The sequence below is a fragment of the Cervus elaphus genome, chromosome 12, assembly GCF_910594005.1.
Source record: "Cervus elaphus chromosome 12, mCerEla1.1, whole genome shotgun sequence".
Taxonomy (NCBI): domain Eukaryota; kingdom Metazoa; phylum Chordata; class Mammalia; order Artiodactyla; family Cervidae; genus Cervus; species Cervus elaphus.
The window spans coordinates 10,206,729-10,227,469 of NC_057826.1; the positions used below are offsets into that span (position 1 = coordinate 10,206,729).

At 46.1% G+C, this 20,741-nt stretch overlaps 1 protein-coding gene across 8 annotated transcripts in view; it reads left to right on the forward strand.

The window, feature by feature from the left end:
- The window catches only part of STON2 (stonin 2), a 159,662-nt gene that overhangs the window by 48,391 nt on the left and 90,530 nt on the right, over positions 1 to 20,741 (forward strand). For 7 of the 8 annotated variants that reach the window (XM_043919645.1, XM_043919639.1, XM_043919638.1 and 4 more), the window contains one exon: positions 14,013 to 14,207. The exons of the other annotated variant lie outside the window; for it this stretch is intronic. In XM_043919645.1, the coding sequence (XP_043775580.1) occupies positions 14,027 to 14,207 (181 nt within the window). In that variant the 5' untranslated portion in view covers positions 14,013 to 14,026. The remainder of the gene's footprint in view (positions 1 to 14,012; positions 14,208 to 20,741) is intronic. 8 annotated transcript variants of the gene reach the window in all.

Sequence of the window (20,741 nt, forward strand, 5' to 3'; positions counted from 1 at the left end):
GGGATTTTTGCTCCTGGATTAAGCTAAAGATTTTGAGAGAAGGAAATCATGCTGGATTATCTGGGTGGGTCCTCAGTATAATCATACATAAATAAGAGGGACATGGAAGGAGTGTTGCTCACATAGAGAAGGCAATGTGAAGGTAGAACAGAAAGGGATTTGAGGATGCTGGCCCGAGGACTCGCGTGAGGAGGCTGTAGCCACGGAAAGCCAGCAGCCACCAGATGCCAGAAGACACAAGGACCAGATTCTCTCCTCGAGCCTCTGGAGGAAGCCTTGCCCTGTTGACATCTTAACTTTGGCCCAGTGATTCTGAGCTCAGACTTCTAGCTTCTAGAACTACGAGAGAACAACTTTCTGCTGTTTGAATACACCAGGTTTTTGGTATAGCAGCCATAGTTACTTTAAATATCAAGTTTCTAAAATATTTTCCCCACTTTCTTTCCCTCCGTCCACTTTTTTTTTTTTTACTTGAAACAATCTCTTGTTTATCTTGCTTGCCTTTTCTTTTATTTGTTGGAGCGTAATTGCCTTAGGGTTGTGTCTGTGCGGTACAACATTGTCAATCAGCCACGCTGTTCAGTCGCTCAGTCGTGTCTGACTGCGACCCCACGGACTGCAACAGGCCAGGCTCCTCTCTCCTCCTCTCCATTATCTCCAGATAGGTGGTCCTATCTAACTGTCTCATCCTCTGCCCTCCCTTCTCCTCCTGCTTTTTGATCATTAGGGTCTTTTCTAAGGAGTTGGCCCTTCGCATCAGGTGGCCAAAGTATTGGATCTTCAGGTTCAGCAACATTGCTTCCAATGAACACCCAGGACTGATCTCCTTTAGGATGGACTGGTTGGATCTCCTTGTGCAGTCCAAGGGACTCTCAAGAGTCCTCTCCAACACCACAGTTCAAAAGCATCAATTCTTCAGTGCTCAGCCTTCTTTATGGTCCAACTCTCACATCCATACATGACTACTGGAAAAGCCATAGCTTTGATTATACGGACCTTTGTCAGCAAAGTGATATCTATTTCTGCTTTTTAATAAGCTCTCTAGGTTGGTCATAGCTTCTCTCCCAAGGAGCAAGTGTCCATACGTATACATCTACACCCTCCTTCTCTACGTGGAAGCAGGCTGGTCTAGTGGAGCACCTCTAATAGGGCAGGCCATTTATTAAGCGCATGTTCCATGGTAGCCACAATGCTTTACCTCCAAAGTTTACAGCCCCATGCATGCAGGCAGGGTGTGATGTTCCACCAGAACAAAGTTTCCATGGAAACTGATTTTTTGACTTCAGCCCTCTTCCCAGTCACATAAGCATCACCCATGGAAATGGACTCTTACCTATAATGTGATTGTAGTTTCTCGGTTTATTCCCATTTTATTCCTCACATCTGTCCTGTTTGCTTCTAGCAAATGCCTAGCACTTTCCAACCTGCTGTCTTTGTGTCAGGAAAAAAGGGAAAAATGTGTGTCTTGGACTCATCCCATGTAGCCTCTCTACTAATATCCTTTTATAAGAAAAAGGATGATCTTGGCCTCAGAGAAATAGGTGGGAGGATGACAGAGAAGGACTGATGAGTGCCTGGATTCCTGGAAGCAAAAAAGTGGAGCCTTACTCCTCCAGCTTGTCTGGTACCTTAACATCCTGGCTTGCAAAGAGAAGTTGGGAAAGAAACAATCACAGGGGAGTCTGTAGGGAGAAATGTTCCCTGGGACAGTCCTTTCCCCTCCCCAGTCCCTACCCTCCCAAAACCCCACAAAAGAATTTCTCTTTTAAGCGGTGCCACCTAAGAATAAAGCCAAGGGGGCATTGGCTTTTATCCTGGCAGGAGAATGTGCAATTTGCCTTCATTAAAATGCAGGAGGCTGTAGGCAGGGAAAGGAAGGGACAAAGAGACTGTCAGTAGTGGTAAATCTCTTATTTTTGTGGCATTTAAATGCCAGAAGCTGCACTGGGGACTTAGAGGAGCCAGAGAGTGGTTTGTCCCCACCCTGGTGACCTGGCTACTTAATTTATTGTTCACCGACCACTGATGCATACCCAGGGTGACTGAATAACTAGGAGCAACAGCTAGAAGGGAAAACACGTCCAGAAATGCTTAAATCGATCAAGGAGACAACTTTCTTTTGGACTTCAACTAGGGCAAATGTGAAGTAAGTGCCATCATGGTTGGTCTGGGAAAAAGGGGCTATGTGATCTTTTTCAGAAAAATATGAATAAAATCAGTTGAATGACAGAACCTTTCTATAAACACATATATAGGAAAGAATGGGCACCAGTTCTTTGGACCTGATGATGCTAGGAATGAAAGGGCATATAAAATCATGCCTCTTGAATATTTTGTAAAAGTTGTTTCCTCTGTTAAAACCCGTGAAATTTGGTGAAGGCCAAATGTGAAATTCACATATCTGACTTAAGATCAGTTTGGCTCAAGTCATGTTGATAAATATTCTCTTTGTGTATATGTGTGTGTGTGTGTGTGTGTGTGTGTGTGTGTGTCAGTGAGTATATTCTCAGTTGTGTCCTACTCTTTGTGACCACACGGACTGTAGCCCACCAGGCTCCTCTGTCTCACAGGCTTATCCAGGCAAGAACATGTAGTGGGTTGTCATTTTCTCTTCCAGGGGATCTTCCTGACCCAGGCAATGAACCCAAGTCTCCTGCATCTTCTGCTTTTGCAGGGGCATTCTTTCGCTTCCCTTGTGGCTCAGCTGGTAAAGAATCATCTACCTGCAATGCAGAAGACCTGGGTTCAGTCCCTGGGTTGGGAAGATCCCTGGAGAGGGGAAAGGCTACCCGCTGCAGTATTCTGGCCTAGAGAATTCCATGAACTGTATAGTCCGTGGGGTTGCAAAGATTCAGACATGACTGAGCAACTTTTACTTCACTTCTTTATCCCTGGGCCACCTGGAAGCCCAAATATTCTCTTTCAGTTCAGTTCAGTTCAGTTGCTCACTCATGTCTGACTCTTTGTGACCCCATGGACTACAGCACACCAGGCCTCCCTGTCCATCATCAACTCCCAGAGTTTACCCAAACTCATGTCCATTGAGTTGGTGATGCCATCCAACCATCTCATTCTCTGTCGTCCCCTTCTCCTCCTGCCCTTAATCTTTCCCAGCATCAGGGTCTTTTCCAATGAGTCAGCTCTTCACATCAGCTGACCAAAGTATTGGAGTTTCAGCTTCAACATCAGTCCTTCCAATGAACACCCAGGACTGATCTCCTTTAGGATGGACTGGCTGGATCTCCTTGCAGTCTAAGGGACTCTCAAGAGTCTTCTCCAAAACCACAGTTCAAAAGCATCAATTCTTCAGCGCTCAGCTTTCTTCACAGTCCAACTCTCACATCCGTACATGACCACTGGAAAAACCATAGCCTTGACTAGACGGACCTTTGTTGGCAAAGTAATGTCTCTGCTTTTTAATATGCTGTTTAGATTGGTCATAACTTTTCTTTCAAGGAGAAAGCATCTTTTAATTTCATGGCTGCAGTCAACATCTGCAGTGATTTTGGAGCCCCCCAAAATAAAGTCTCTCCCTATTTCCATTGTTTCCCCATCTATTTGCCATGAAGTGATGGGACTGGATGCCATTATCTTAGTTTTCTAAATGTTAAGCTTTAAGCCAACTTTCTCACTCTCCTCTTTCACTTTCAATATATTCTTTTTAGGTTTTTTATTAGAATATTTAATGTCCAGTAGTCATGTTTGGATGTGAGAGTTGGACCATAAAGAAAGCTGAGTGCTGAAGAATTGATGCTTTTGAACTGTGGTGTTGGAGAAGACTCTTGGGAATCCCTTGGACTGACTCATTGGAAAAGACCCTGATGCTGGGTAAATCCCAGGAGTTGGTAATGGACAGGGAGTCGGACACGACTGAGGGACTGAACTGAACTGAATGTCAAACACTTACACTTTGGACTTAAATTAGCATAGGAATACTGTTCACATGTTGGAAATATTGTTCTGGTTTGAAAATGCTGTGTGATCAGTCTGAATTACATGGTGAAAATTGTCAAAAAAGAGACTTAACTGAAAACTCATTTGCTGAACTCTGTAGTAAGTGCATAGATATTTTGTTAAACCATGAGAGGAACCAAGGTGCTTTTTTTTCTTTTTCTGATGGATGTGTTCAAAGCAAAATTGAATGTTTATGTTTTTCTCTCAAAAAAATATTCCTGAAAATGGATCTACACCTGCGTGTGTTTTATTCCCATGTTGTGCTTTAGCAGTAGTGTTTCCGAGGTGGGTTAGTTGCACAGTTTTCCTAACTTAGTGTTTTGCCTCCTCAGACTTCTAAATTCTGCCACACACCAGGAAAAATGTAGAGGTCAGCTTTGCTGTCACCTAAAATTGTTACAAAGATTGTCTCAGAGACAATGCCAGTGTGCATTTTCAAGTGTGTGGGTGTGCTTAGAATATGTTTGCAAATGCATGCAGGCAAGTTGAAAGAGCAAAGTTCACCCCCGAAATTTAAAAAAAAAAAAAAAATTAAGGCGTTATTATCCGCAGGAAGCTTCCTGTTCACTCATCGTTCTGTGCACTGACCTTCTCCCAGGGACACAGCGATTTGTGGCAAGGCCAAGGCCGAGGCTGAATTGGACCCATTATGCGGATCCTGCGGGATATGCATAATTACAAACATGGAAAAAAAAAAAATCTTGATTTCCGGAACCTTCATTTCCCCTGTCCTTCAAATGTCTTCCCTCAGAGCTTGGACTGAGGCCTTCCCATTGTGTCTGGGAGGGTGGGGGGGAAGCTAAGTCTTTCTGTCCAGAGAAAGACCCACTTGTTTGGGGGAGGACCAGAGATGATGTCAGCCATGTAAGAGGGTGACAGCTGAGAGGCCTGAAGAAGAGGCGCCCAGCGGTCAGTTCTGTGAGGTTGTTCGCTCTGCCTGCTGGGGGTGAGTGGTGGGCAGGGGTGGGGTAAGATCCCAGCCATTTGGTGAATATGGAGGCCAGGTGCCCCATAAGGCTTGCATGTTTCCTCTTCTGGACCCAGGGGGTCTTGCTTTCTTTAATACCCTGCATGGTTCTTCTCTGCTTGTAAAGGTAATTGGTGAGCTTCCTGGACTCCACCTCGGACCCAGGATGCTCTCAGGAATGAGACGGGCAGGGCCCGTCCCCACAGGGCTGGCTCTGCTCTGGTTGCCGCCTCTCCCGCCGCTCCCCGGTGCCTTTCCACTCCTGCGGCTCCCTCAGCCTTTGAAGCTCTCCCCCTACACGTTCTCCCCATCTCTGCTCGCACCGCGCCCTCCAGCTGCTCTCTGCGTCTTCATCCTTTTTTTTTAACTGAGGCCCTCGTTTGCGTTTCTTTAAATTTGTATTTGTGCCTTTATTGGCCGTGCCCCGTCGTCGTGCGGGCTTCTCCTGGCGGGGGGCTCTCGTGCTGTGGAGACCAGCTCAAGGCTTCAGAAGCTGTGGCACATGGGCTTAGTTGCCCCAGAGCATGAGGGAACTTCCCAGACCAGGGATCGAACCCATGTCCCCTGCCTTGGCAGGCGGATTCTTAACCCCTGGACCACCAGGGAAGGCCCTTAAGTGTCTCTGCCTGAAATTGGGCTGTGTGCTTATGTGTTCACTGTCTGTCTTCCCCACTAGAGAAAAGGGACTTTGTCTCATCTACTCTTTATGCCAGAATATGGTCCATGGAACATAGTAGGTGCCCCCTTTGTATTTGCTGGATTAATGAATGAAGAGGTGATACCTGAAATTAGGCTGTGTGCTTATTTGTCTACTGTCTCTTTTTCCCACTAGAGAAAAGGGACTTTGTCTCATCTACTCTTTATCCCAGAACATGGTACATGGAACGTAATAGGTGCCCCCTTTGTATTTGCTGGATTAATGAATGAAAAGATGAAAGGTGGAGATGAAATCTATTGCAGAAGGACTCCTGTTTATGTGGGTAATGAGCTGTTAGGTAGAACTTGAAGGATGATCTCTTCAGTTAATCACAGTAAAGTGATTTTTTGTTTTGTTATTATCAGTTGTTTGATTTCCCATTGTTGTGCACACAGTGCGTATATCCACCTACCACATACGTACACATAAAATCCACAGACATAGCATATACATATAACGTGTACTAATACACATAGTAACACACATTTACATATATACACATAGTAATATACATTTACATACATACACATAACATATACGCTGACATTTATGCACACACATGCATGTTACATATACACCTAGCGTAACATGTTCATACTGTATTAAAACCCCAATATTCTCCTCTTCCAGAGAATATTCTAGCTCACCCAGGGAGCCATGTGGCCCATCTCACCCTCACCCTCTGTGTGGGACGCAGAACACAATGAGCTGCCCAAGCATGCGTTAATTAACTAGTTCATTCATGCAAAGCATATTTAGGTGCTGGGAATGCATTATGAGAAAGTTGGACACAGTTCCTCTCCTGCCCAAGCTGAGGTTACCTAACAGTCGGGTACTCTATTTCCCACGAAGCCTTCTGGGGTGAGCCAAAGCTCCTCTGAACCCGTCCTGGGGCCGCTGCTTTGTATCGCGAGCTAAGAAAGCCACAAATGAAGAGTCAAATGAGATTTATTTTGTGTTCGTGGATAAGTGTGTTTATAACATTGGAGAAATCATTTAGCCCTTGTTAGTGAACTTCTAACTAGAAGCAGAAAGTGTAAGACTCTAGCCGGGGTAACCTTGGCTCTCCTGATCTGGCGTGTCTGTCCAGGCCACCTTCAAATCTCAGCGGATGATAAGCAGGAAAAAAAAAACAGTCCGGAAGATATTACTCTCTAATACATTAAAGAGCCTTTTGATGAAAGTGAAAGAGGAGAGAGAAAAAGTTGGCTTAAAGCTCACCATTCAGAAAACTAAGATCATGGCATCTGGTCCCATCACTTCATGGCAGATAGATAGGCAAACCGGAAACTGTGGCTGACTTAATTTTGGGGGGCTCCAAAATCACTGCAGATGGTGATTGCAGCCATGAAATTAAAAGACGCTTACTCCTTGGAAGGAAAGTTATGACCAACGTAGACAGCATATTAAAAAGCAGAGATATTACTTTGTCAACAAAAGTCCGTCTAGTCAAGGCTATGGTTTTTCCAGTGGTCATGTATGAATGTGAGAGTTGGACTATAAAGAAAACTGAGCGCTGAAGAATTGATGCTTTTGAACTGTAGTGTTGGAGAAGACTCTTGGACTGCAAGGAGATCCAGCCAGTCCATCCTAAAGGAGATCAGTCCTGGGTGTTCATTGGAAGGACCGGTGCTAAAGCTGAAGCTCCAATACTTTGACCACCTCATGTGAAGAGTTGACCCATTTGAAAAGACCCTGATACTGGGAAAGATTGAGGGCAGGAGGAGAAGGGGACGACAGAGGATGAGATGGTTGGATGGCATCACCGACTCAATGGACATGAGGTTGAGTAAACTCCAGGAGTTGGTGATGGACAGGGAGGCCTGGCGTGCAGCGGTTCATGGCGTCGCAACAAGTCCGACATGACTGAGTGACTGAACTGAACTGAGTAAACATTAAAGTATAAATAAAGGACATGACATCAAAGTGTATGTAAGTATTTGAAATTTCAGTCTACTCAGGATCCCAGGGGATAAAAAGAGAGAAGAGTATTTGCTGTATTAATTGTTTTAGCTGGTGACTTGTTGTGCCCTGTTCAGCTGTGTCTGACTCTTTTGGACTCCATGAACTGTCGCCCACCAGGCTCCTCTGTCCATGGGATCCCCCAGGCAAAAATACTAAAATGAGTTGCCATTCCCTTCTCCAGGAAATGTTCCTCACCCAGGGATCGAACCCGCCTCTCCCACATTTTCTGCATTGCAAGGCAGATTCTTTACCTGCTGAGCCATCAAGGAAGCTCTGATAGCTTGTTTATTATTTATTCAACCAATGGAGCTTTGAGCCGCCACTTTGGGCCAGTCGCTCTTCAAGGCACTGGGGATACAGTGGGAAGTCCTGCCTTGTGGAACATCCATTCTGCTGGAGAAGCCACAGCAGAAACTGGATTGAGAAGTAGATATATGTGTGTCAGATGATGTGTTAAGTGGGAAGAGGAGGAAAATGAGGCAAAGAAAGGGAGTCGAGTGAGAGAGGATGTGAACTTAATAGAAGGTCCAGGAGTGGCTCTGAGCATTATCTTTGGCATGAAGACTTGAGGGAAGTGAGGCCTGAGCCTTGCAGAAACCAGGGAAGGAGTCTTCTAGGAGGAAGGAACAGCAAGTGATGGGACCCTGAGGAGGTGGCCCTGGTTGTGTTGTGTGATTCAAGTGGAATGAATGTGGGAGAAGTTCGAGAAGACGGCGAGTCAGAGCAATTGTGGAGTCTCAGATGGCGTAGGTTTTTAAGGGCACAGTGAGGACGTGGACCTTGACTGTGGGTAAGGAGGAAAGCTGTGGGAGGGTGTTGCACCCGAGGTGTGGTGTGAGCACCCTAGGCTTGCACACACAGGTGATTCTGTTCACACTGGGGGGCTGCTGTGGGGAGAACAGACTGAGAGGAGGAGGGTAAATGGAGAAGTGGGGAGACCAGGCACAGCCACTGGGATGACCCTGGAGAGGACGGGGTCTGGGATCGGGGTGGTAGCTTGGAGACGGTGGGAAGTGATTGGATTTCAGGTGTCCTTTGAAGGTGGCATTAACAGAAGCTGTGAGGGACCAAAGGTGGGAAGAATCAAGGTGTCCCTCTGAACTTCTGAAAGGGAGAGGGAGCTGGTGTGGAAGGGAGAAGAGGAACTTAGTTTCCAGCTTGTAGAGATCTCAGTCAAGATTTCAAGTGGATTTGGATAAAAGTTTAGGTCTGGAAGTAGCAACTGCCACTTAACCCTGTTTGGGGCTTCCCTGGTAGCTCAGACAGTAAAGAATCCGCCTGCAATGCGGGAGACCTGGGTTCAATCCCTGGGTGGGGAAGATGCCCTGGAGAAGGGAATGGCAATGCACTCCAGTATTCTTGCCTGGAGAATTCCGTGGACAGAGGAGCCTGGCGGGCTACAGTCCATGGGCTCGCAAAGAGTCAGACAGGACTGAGCGACTAATCACCCTTTTGGAGTACTTCCTTTGTGCCAAGCATTTTGCCAAGTGCTTCGTCAGTATTAGCCTAATGCGTTTATGAGGGGGGCACTGTTTTCTGTTCCATTTTACAGGTGAAAACTCAGAAGAACAGATGTATTGAGTCACTTGCCCCAGGCTACAGGGCTGAATGCGCAGCAGGCAGTCTGGATCCAGAGTCCTTACGTACAACCCCATAGAAAAGGAGAGAAGGCAGATTTCTGTCTTTGTTTCTCTGTATTCCTTGCGGATCAGATGTGAAGCATCGTGATGACAGCAACCTGCTGCTCACCGGCCTAGCTGTCAGAGGTCTGGTCTTCCTCTGGGAGAAGAGTCAACTCGAGACTGAGAACTTTCTCTCACTGTTCAACTGATCTTGTGGCCTAAGGATATTCAATCCAGAAACTAAATACCATGATATATTCAAATTTGCTAGGCTGATAAATAAAGTGTATGAGACCAAATGAGAACAGATGGTAGGATGTAGAGACATCGCCTCTCCCAGCTACTTTGGTTTTTGTTGTTCAGTCCCTCAGTCGTGTCTGACTCTTCGTGACCCCACGGATTGCAGCACGCCAGGCTCCTCTGTCCTCCACTGTCTCCTGGAGTTTGCTCAAATTTATGTCCATTGAGTTGGTGATGCTATCTAACCGTCTCATCTTCTGTTGCCTCTTCTCCTCCAGCCCTCAATCTTTTCCACTGTGTCGGCTCTTTGCATCAGGTGGTCAAAGGATTGGAGCTTCGGCTTTAGCATCAGTCCTTTCAATGAATATTCAGGGTTGATTTCCTTTAGGATTGACTGGTTTGATCTCCTTACAGTCCAGGGGACTCTCAAGAGTCTTCTCCCGGCTTCATTATTCTTAGTTTTTCTTTCGAGGGAAATTTGAGAGTTTTAGCTAACAAACATAAAGAAGCTGTATCTGGGGACTTCCCTAGTGGTCCAGTGGCTAAGACTCCGCACTCCCAATGCAGGGGGGATGGGTTTGATCCCTAGTCACGGGAGTAGATCCCACATGCCACAACTAAGAGTTCAAACACCCGCATGCCACAATGAAGACCTGGTGCAGCTAAATAAATAAATATGGAAGAGCTAATGTGAAAATACAAATAGTTAAAATAAATTCCTTTCTTGAATAGTCTTTTGATATGTGGCTTTAATAAGCTTTATTAACTACTGAATAAACACAAAGGATCATATTTAAAGCGTGTGGTAAATTACAAAGGATGACAGTCCTGCCCACCACCCAGGTTAAAAAATAGAACACTGTCAGCACTCAGAAGCCCTCTGTCTCCCCACTGATCACGGCATCCTTTTTCTAGACATTCACTTCCCTCTGTCATCCTCTTCCTGGGTTTTATGATAACTGCTCTACTTAACAGCTTTCCTGCACACGCATCTCAAATGATGGAATTGCATTTCATCTGTTTGTGAACCTTATGTAAATGGAGTAATACTGTATGTGTTATCCTGTGGCCAACTCCTTTTACACTTTATTTATGAGGTTTTTCGGTTTCATTACCTGTAGGTATAGTGTTTATTGCAGTGTATTCCATCTTAGTGAAAGTGGAAGTCTTTCAGTTGTGCCCGACTCTTTGCAACCTCATGGACTATGCAGTCCTTGGAATTCTCCAGGCCAGAATACTGGAGCGGGTTGCCATGCCCTCCTCCAGGGAATCTTCCCCACCCAGGTCTCCCGCGTTGTGGGTGGATTCTTTACCAGCTGAGCCACCAGGGAAGCCCATTCCATCTTAGTGATATTCCACAGTTCATTCACCCGTGCTGTGTGATGGATATTGGAGTTATTCTACTTTGGGGCAATTAGGAACGTGTTTCTATGAGCGTGTTTTGTCTTTTCAATGAGCACACATCTCCTAGTGAACACATGCAAGTGCAAGTGATTCTCTTGTTTAAAAATGTCTGAGGGAGCTGCTGTGCTCGGGTGTGTTTATCTTCCACTCGATCAGATGACTTTAAGAGCAGCCCATTTTCTGCGGGGCTTCCAGCTGACTTTCCTACCAGCCACACAGAAAAGCTGCCTTGGCTCCACTGGGACTGTATGGGGATGGTCACATTTCACTATTTTTGTCCCAGGGAGGCAGGGAGGAAGGGAAGGGTGAAGAGCAATGATAGCTCATGTGGTTTTAATCTGCATTTCCTAGATTACGAATGAGGTTGAGTGCTTTTTTCTCCCCCCCCTTTGCTTTACTTTTTCTTCCGTTTAGTTTTTTCTTTTCATAAAATGCCTCTTTGAGAGTATTTTTTGACGGTATTTCCCTTTTCCTTGCTGATTTCTAGGAGTTCCCTGTGGACACGACGTGTGGCCGATTCTTATCTCCTTCCCTGTGGGTAGTCTCTTTACTCTTTGTGTTTGCTTAGTCACTCTGTCGTGTTTGGCTGTTTTGCAACCCCACGGACTGTAGCCCGCCAGGTTCCTCTGTCCATGGGATTCTCCAGGCAAGAATACTGGGGTGGGTTGCCATTTCCTTCTCCAGGGGATCTTCCTGACCCAGGGATCGAACCCGAGTCTCCTGTGTCTCCTGCATCGCAGGCAGATTCTTTACCTGCTGAGTCTTTGGGGAAGCCCCCTTTTACTCTTCATGGTGACTTTTCATGAAAAGAAGTTCTTCATTTTAGTGATATGAAATTTGTTTATTTTTCTTTTATGCTTGCTGCTTTCTTGGTCTCAGTAAAGAAAATCTTTCACTACCCCCAAAATCATGACCACATTAAGCTGTTTGGTTGGCCAAAATGTTCGTTTGGATTTTCCATAAGCTGTAATGGATCTTTTTGGCCAGCCCAATATATGCCTCTAAAGAACATCTTATGTAGCCTTTCATACTTTGACATTCAGCCCACTTAGAACTGATTTTTCTGTATAGTGTAGAGTAGGAATCTAATTTCATTTTTGCCTTATAGTAGCATATTTTTCTTATTTCTATCATTTTATTTTAACGTATATTTACAAGTGCATTTATATTATTAAAATTTTGATTTCATTCATATCTAAAATGTGTGATTCTGCTTCCTAGAAGGGGAAAAAAGGCCATGCTAGGATTTTGCTTGAGAGTACAAAACTATAATCCAATTTAGGGAGAATTAGTGTCTTTACCAGGGCTTCCCTGATGGCTCAGTGGTAAAGAATCCACCGGCCAGTGCAGGAGACACGGATTCAGTCCCTGGGTGGTGAAGATCCCCTGGAGAAAGAAATGCCAACCCACTCCAGTATTCTTGCCTGGAAAACTCCATGGACAGAGGAGCCTGGGGGGCTGCAGTCCATGGGGTCATACAGAGTTGGTCATGACTTAGCACCAAAACAACAACAACAAACATCTTTTCATCGTCCGTTCTTTCAATCTATGAATATAGAATCTCTCTCCATCTATTGTAGGTCTTCTCTGTGGCCTCTTAACTTTACAAGTATCTCCTCTGGGGCTTTGCCCATCTTTTGTTAAATTTATTACTACATATGCTTCATATTTTGTGTTGCTTTTATAGATGCTATATTGTTTTCTTGCTGGTTAAAGACTTGTAAAACTTTTAAAACTTTTGCTTTGCAAAGACTCTGTTAAGAAAATAAGGAGATGTTCATGTGTGCTGATGGGAATGTAAAATGGTCCAGCATCTTTGGAAAACTGTTCGGTAGGTTCTTATAAAACTAAACATGCAGTTACCATATAGCTAAGAAATTGTACTCTTGGTTGTTTATCCCGGTGAAATTTAAACTTATGTACATACAAAAATCTGTACATGAATGTTCATAGCACCTTTATTTATAAGAGCCAAGGACTGGAAACAGCCCAGGTGTCCTTTGGCCGATGAACGGTGCAACTGCCTGTAGTACATCCACACCATGAAAGGCTGCTCAGAAATAAGGAGGCGTGAAGCGTTGATATGTTCAACAACGTCAGTGAAAGTCAAAGACATTAAGCTGAGTTTCTTTCCTTTTAATTCTTCCTTCCCGGTCCTTAGTTTTTTCAGCGCTTGCTTTCAGTATTTGTCAGTGAACTTGCAATGAGCCTCTCAGGAGACACCGTGGAGGAGCCATGTAACACGCGATTGAGCAAAAACAAGTTAGCATCAGGAAACTCAAAAAAGGGCCTCTGCAAAATGGTTTCTGCTGAATTCGGTGTGTAGGGTTACAGAGACAAAGCCGGATCCTGTGCACTTCCCCATTAAAGGTGTTTTTCATTGTCCGGCAGGTCAGCAGCCCTGGTAGATCTCAATTTGTATTTGTAACAGACTGCAGACTCCAGTTACAGCCAAACTCCAGGCAAGCAGACACACATCTCATTCCTAGGCGAATACATGTGTATTCAAGTTCCTGACCCTTAACCCAGTCTAGCTCTAATTTTGCAGTGCGGGTTGGGGAGTTTTCTTGAGATTGCTGGTGCACCACTAAAAATGGAGGGAAAGGTAAGGGGAAGGGTGAAACTGCGAGCACTTTGTATCTGAATGAAGCTGCAACCTAGGTTAGAAATCTAAGTCGAGCCTAATGTATGAAATAGACACCCGGGGGGAACATACTGGATAGCACAAGGAACTCTACCTAATGCGCTGCGGCGACCTAAATGAGAGGGAAATCCAAAAGCGGGGGGATACATGTGTATGTGTGGCCGATTCATTCTGCTCTGTAGCAGAACCCAACACGACATTGTGAAGCAACTAGACTCCAAGACAAAGAAGATGAAGGAATGCAAGGAGAGCCTAAAATCGCACATATTCTCTGAAGAGCTAATCTTTGATTTGAGGCTCCTGAGACCTTAGTTATAGCACCAGTTTTTATCCAGACTCACTGGTGGGGTCTCGGTCAATTGGTGTTCCCTGTCTGTGTCAGGAGTGACACTCCCTGTCCTTCCTTGCCTTGTATGGTTGTTGAGATGTCAGAGGATCCGAGCAACATCAAAGTCAGACAAGCGCTAAAGATAAGCAGAGTGCAGCTGTTTACCCTGGATGCTTTCCGTTCGTCCCCAGCCACATCACTGACCATGCCCTGCTGGACCTGCCCTTCCTTCGACTCCCTGAGGAGATGCCCCCTGCCTTCTGAGAGCAGCTGGACCACGCATTCTGAAGACACCAGCAGTCCTAGTTTTGGCCCCTCGTACACAGACCTGCAGCTCGTCAGTGCTGGGGAGCAGAGTGGCCTGGCTTCCAGGGCCGACTCGACAGGTAAGACGGAGCCCCCGGCCAGAGGACTCTGCAAGTCACTTTTGGTGACTGCTTGCCACTCATCAAATCTCTGCAGGCAGCTTTGTTTGCAGAATGAAGTCAGGCGTAGTCATCCAGTGGTGAAAGCTAGAATCCTCGGTCTTTCAGAATTGCATTAGGGAAAAACACAGGCACACAGACTGGCTGGTTGGTTGGCAGGTTCTCACACCTGGGAAACCATTTGCCATGCTGTCTTAAGGGGCTGTTTTCTGACTGTTCTGCACAAACGCAGTTCCCTGTCAGCTTGTTTTCCCCTTGGGTAACTGAATGGTGTGTAATGTGCGCAAGGCTGAAGCTTTCATCCTACCACCTACGCACCTCCCCTGTTCTGCAAAGGGAGGTTAGATTTAAGCGGAGAAAAAAGTCAACATTATGTGAAGCGGAATGAGAATCGGGCTGCAGCCGCTGTGTTCAGGCTGCAGATAATTTTGTTGTTCTGTTTATTCTTTTGCACCTGAATATTGAGTTAGCTGTGCACTAGTCTGAAATATCCCATGTTCTCATTTATGGCATTTCCGGTAGGTGTGTAAGCTGGACGCTTGCTGACTTTGCAGGTGGAGGTTGCCGGCCTGTCCCTAAGCTCTGTATTGTGGCTTGGGTTTACAACGGCCTTGGAAGGACATTGCCTGTGCTTAGGGTTTTGGCCATTTGGCCCCAGGGATTGCCTTCCTTTGAAAGGGATAGAGTTACTGATGGTTTCTCTGTGGATGAATTTACCCAAATATTGTCCGACAATATTTGTTTCTCCTTCTCCTTTGGGAATTTGTCTCTGGATCTGTTTTCCAATTTGGGGTAACAATTGTCCTCATGCTGTGTGCTCCTGGGGGTTTCTACAAGTGGAGAGAGTGATCCCTCTTGCAGACTAAAAGGTTCAGACAGGATTTGGTTTGGTATTTGATAATATTGCAAGGAATCCTGGTTTATGATGATCTCTTTCTGAAGAAGCCACAGTTGTTTATTGCGTTTTGTTTGCTCCAACACTCTCTCAGTTCTGGTTGATGCTCTGGGACCGATGTTCTTGGTCTGCGGCTGAAATACGCACCCATCTCCCCCATGGGGAGCATTTCATGGATGGAAGCGTCTCATGGACGGGACGTCAGAAGCTGAGGCCATGCTGGGCTCCCTTCGCCTCTCCTTGCTCTCAATCTCCCGGCCCAGCCTTCCCTTGGAGGAGGAGGCATGCAGTGTATTTGCTAAAAGCACACAGAGTCAGACTGCTTGGGTTCGCATCCTCCTTCGGCCGTTGTGACCTTGGGCAAGATTCTTAACAGCTTTAGGACTCAGTCTCCCCATCTGAAAAATGGCCATAAGAGTAGTACTTACCTCTGCCAACTTACTACTCAGCCCAAGTGGGACAGTTTGTGTATAACAGTTACATAATGCCTGACACAGAATAAAGGCCCATCGAGGATAATTCCCTCCCTCTCCTGCCCCAGGGTTCTGGTTGTTTAAAAGAAGTAGAGGTGGGCTTCTCACTGCAGGAAGAGTCAAGATCGCCGGACTCAGGTTGATTTTTTTTTTCAGTCTCCTCTTAAGTGAAAATCGCTTTCATTCCTAGAGGTTCAGATGATGAAGATCAGAGTCCTAGGCTGAACTGAACGTTTCTCATTGGTTCCCAAAGCTTATAATTGTGTTCAGTAACTGCCTTTTTGTAGAGAAGGCCTCCCCCCACCTGTCTTTTGGTCGGGGTCCTGGCGGGAAGTGGATGGTGCCCTCAGAGGGGTTCACCTGAAGGGAGTTTAATGCAAGGACCTGCTTACAGCGGCAGCAAGGGCTAGAGTCACGAGACAGGGCCTGCCCCACAGGTTGCAAGAACAGCACCCCTGCCAGGGGCTCGGAGGGGGGGAGGGAAATAACCCCCCGAACTTGTGCTGGCGCTCCCATCGGCAGACCTCATCAGAAACCAAAGGGCGCAGAGCTCGTAGCGGTCAGCCACCAGGCTACGGAGCAGGTGTCGGGGGGGTGGAGAGTGGCTTTGGGGTGAGGGGGTGAGGTGAACAAGTGGGGAATGGCATGGGGCGAGGCTGATGCTCGTGGTCCCTCTCCTGTGTGGAGTGGGATTGCGGTGGCCCCGGCTGGCTTACCTGGGCTCTGTTGCTCTGTACCCCCTGTAGCAAGCCCTGCCCCCTCCTTGCCCCCCGGGGCAGCTGTTCTGTAGAGGGTTGGCAGCGTCTCCGGGCAGGCCCCGATTCCCACCATAATTGTGGAAGGAGAGACTCTGTGATCAGCCTACCCCTCTCTTGTCATTTTCTCACCAAGGGGATAATTAGGAGGAGGAAGGCAAGCATCCCCCAAATCCCTTCACCTTGGTTAAATCACAGGCTGAGGGCAGAGCTGGAGAGCCGTGTGGATGTCTGCTCTGGGGTTCAACTTGCCTGGGCAGGTGGCGCAGGTGGGAACAGGCCAGACCCCCAGTAACACCCCGTCTCCCCGGGGTCCCCTTCCCCTGGATGACAGGCACACCTCGTTGTCTTCAGCGGTCAGAGCAGCTCTGGAAGGCCACTAGTTTTACCTGAGCTGATAAACAGTCAGAGGGGCCAAGAAATAAAAAACCAGCCTTCTGCTCTGGCAGTCCACGGCAACCCAGGGAAGAGAAAATACAGAAACGTTCGCCAGCACAAGCTGCTTCGCGTCGTGGGTCTGCGTTTTGGTTTTGTTTTATGCACAGGAAAGGCGTTGGTTTTAGCGTGGGATCAGAATGCTCGGTCCAGTGTGCAAACGGAGGCATGTCATGCTGGGCGAAGCACACAGCAGGTGTTTAATACTTGTCTGTTGCACGGCTCCTTGGATGAAAGGAGTAGGATGGCAGGGGGTGAGACTCACCTGCATCCCAGACATCTGTATCCCACGTGGATCTGAGAGTCCAGCATTTCTCCCAGGTGTGTCCACGCGTGTGTGTTAGTTGCTCAGTCGTGTCTGACTCTTTGAGACCCCATGGACCGTCGCCCGCCCGGCTCCTCCGTGGAATTCTCCAGGCAAGAATACTGGAGTGGGTTGCTGTTCCCTTTTCCAGGGGATCTTCCTGACCCAGGGATTGAACCCGGGTCTTCTGCATTGCAGGCAGATTCTTTACCGTCTGAGCCCCCAGGGAAGCCCAAGTGTATCCCGTGCAGCAGCCTAAGAAAAACCAGAATGCTGGAGGCTCCGGAGAGTCGAAACATGTATTAGCTTATTATAGGTTTTGAAGAATCCTGAAATGATGTATGTTTACCTATGGATCCACATATATGTATAATTTGTATTTGTGTGTGTGTATAGGTGTATGTCCAGGCTTCCTTGGTGGCTATGGAGTCACAAAAGAGTCGGACACGACTTAGCGACTAAACAATGTATGTATATACACACATACCTATGTTTATGTATTCAAATAAATTTGGTCTTCCATTCACCCATAGTGCCTACCTGGTTACCTGGTCAGATCTCAAGGTACAGAAACCCAAACATACATAAATTCGCAGATTTGAGCTGGAAGCACATGCCGTTGCTAAAGTGTTGGGAATCCAGAGAGAAACCAGAAGGAAATAACTTGGACAAACTTCCCTAGATTTACAAAGGTCGCTCTACTCTGTCTCACGCTCTGCTATACCTTTTGGCCTTTTAAAAAATTCTCATTCAATAGACTCAAGACTACATTTTGCCAAACATTCTTTGTATTTAAAACCCTTGTGGGCTTTAAAATAAATGTAGACCAGATGTTCTCAATTTATTTGTATTTAACTGATCACAGTGGAATTCTGCCAGAGCAGTAGGATATCCCCAGGGATTTTTTTTTTTTTTTTCTTAGACACAAATGTTTATGATGGGTAGAAAGCTTTGGATTCAAGAGCTCACTTTTTTGTGACAAGCATTTATTAGATGCTCAGAAAGTTTCTGTTTTCAATAATTGGTTAAGGATGATATGAAAGCATCACAGGGGCTGTATGCCTCTTTGCAGGACGTAACATGTTTCTCTCTTGCCTGCTTTGTCATAATCCTGCTGCCTCTGGTAGAACACTAGGTTCATGGGCCCAGAGTCCCAGTAAACAGTGATTATCCTTGAGCATGATGGGGCCACAGGGGATGATGGGTTTTTTTAATTTTGATTTATCGTATATTTATTTTTGGCTGCTCTGGGTGTTTGTTGCTGCACGCAGGCTTTCTCTAGTTGCGGTGAGTGGGGAGCACTCTAGCTGTGGCTCGCCGGCTCAGCTCGCTTGCAGCGTGTGGATCAAACCCGTGCCCCTGCATTACCAGGCAGGCTCTGTGCCACTGTGCCATCAGGCCAGTCCCCGATTCTGGTTATTCCTAAGGCACATTTGTATTTTATGATTTTCTTTTTGCCTTGAATATATTTTGTGTGGAAGACAAAATGAGTTAGCTTATTTTAAAAATTCTTTACCCAGCTACAAATATCAGTGATAACTTGTATTCCTCTTGAGTATTAGTCTCCTCAAGATTAAAGGACAGTAGAACATACTTTTAAACAAACTACATCTTTTTCTCTTGTGATTGAAAGTAAAAGTTGCTCAGTCTTGTCCGACTCTTTGCAATCCCATGGACTATACAGTCCATGGGATTCTCCAGGCCAGAATACTGGACTGGGTTGCCATGCCCTCTTCCAAGGGATCTTCCCAACCCAGGGATCAAACCCAAGTCTCCTGCATTGCAGGTGGATTCTTTACCATCTGAGCCACCAGGGAAGCTATCAGGGAAGCCTTTCTCTTTCATTAGCAAAGATAAATTTGTCCCCATTTCTGCTTTTAGGATGCCCAGGATCCTTGATATTCTTCTTCTTTAAATTTTTTTTTGGGGGGGGTAGAAGTCACATGATATAAAGCATATTACTTTAACCATATTTAACTGTACAGTTCAGTGGCACGAAGTTCATCCACATTGTTGTGCAACTCTCAGCGTCCTCCATCTCCTGGATTTTTCATCTTCCTAACCTGAAACTCGGTCCCCGTTAAGTACCAACTCCCCACCCCCCCCCCCCCACCCCTGGTATCTACCAATGTACTTTCTGACTCTATGAATTTGACTATTCTAAGTACCTCACAATCAGTAGAAGCAAACAGTATTTGTGTACACCTAGTGGTAAAGAACCTGCCTGCCAGAGTTTTAAGAGACGTGGGTCCCATCCCTGGGTCAGGAAGATCCCCTGGAGGAGGGCGTGGCAGCCCACTCCAGAGTTCTTGCCTGGAGAATCCCATGCACAGAGGAGCCTGGCGGCCTGTGGTCCATAGGGTCGCACAGGCTTGAACACAACTGCAGCGACTTAGCACACACTCACACAGTGTACATTGGAATGCATTTTCCAGATTAACTTAGTATATGGCATACAAACAGATTGTACCTTTTTTTTTTTTCCCACTGTGCTATGGTTTGTTTCCATTCGGTTGTACATTTTGGATTTAAATCAGTATTTCAAAACTCTGATGATTGCTTTCTTTGAAAGTTTCTCCAGACAGGTTCAAAAGTTCCTCAGAAACACACTTTTTTTTGAGTAAAACTGGTATTTTACCTGTCATTGCAGATACAGAGAAGAGTAAGATATATGACATCTGTCTATGGAGAATGGATAATCTGCAGGCAAATTTTTGCCTTTGAAAGGATTATTATATATAACTTTAAAAAATAGTTTTTATCTATAGAGCTTCAAGTATGTGCCGGAAAATAGTTTTCATTAACAGAACATCTAGTATGTCACACACATGTACACACACATTTAATCTTTACAATCTTTTAGATCCGTCTAGTCAAGGCTATGGTTTTTCCAGTGGTCACGTATGGATGTGAGAGTTGGACTATAAAGAAAGCTGAGTGCCGAAGAATTGATGCTTTTGAACTGTGTTGTTGGAGAAGACTCCTGAGAGTCCCTTGGACTGCAAGGAGATCCAACCAGTCCATCCTAAAAGAGATCAGTCCTGGGTGTTCATTGGAAGGACTGATGTTGAAGCTGAAACTCCAATACTTTGACCATCTGATGCGAAGAGCTGACTCATTGGAAAAGACCCTGATGCTGGGAAAGATTGAGGGCAGGAGGAGAAGGGGACAACAGAGGATAAGATGACTGGATGGCATCACTGACTCGATGGACATGGGTTTGGGTGGACTTCGGGAGTTGGTGATGGACAGGGAGGCCTGACATGCTGCTGTTTATAGGGTCGCAAAGAGTCAGACACGACTGAGCGACTGAACTGAAGTAGATATTACTATTTCATCTTATAGACGCAGAAACATGGCTAAAGATATGAAATCATCTGGCCAAAGGCACATAACTCTAAAGGGTAGCGTTGGGATTCAGTCCCAGTCTCTCTCCTCCGTATCCCCACCTGGTGCCTGGCAGTGAGAGGCTAGTGTTTGTGGACGCAGTGAGTGTGGACAGCAGTTGCAGACAGCCCTCCTGGGGCCTGGCACTGCTTCCTGTGTGCAAACCTCCCTCTGGGTCGATCTCACCGGATGGCAATGACTTACTTGTTCAGGAGTCCCCACTAGACTGAGACCTTCTTGGAAGTA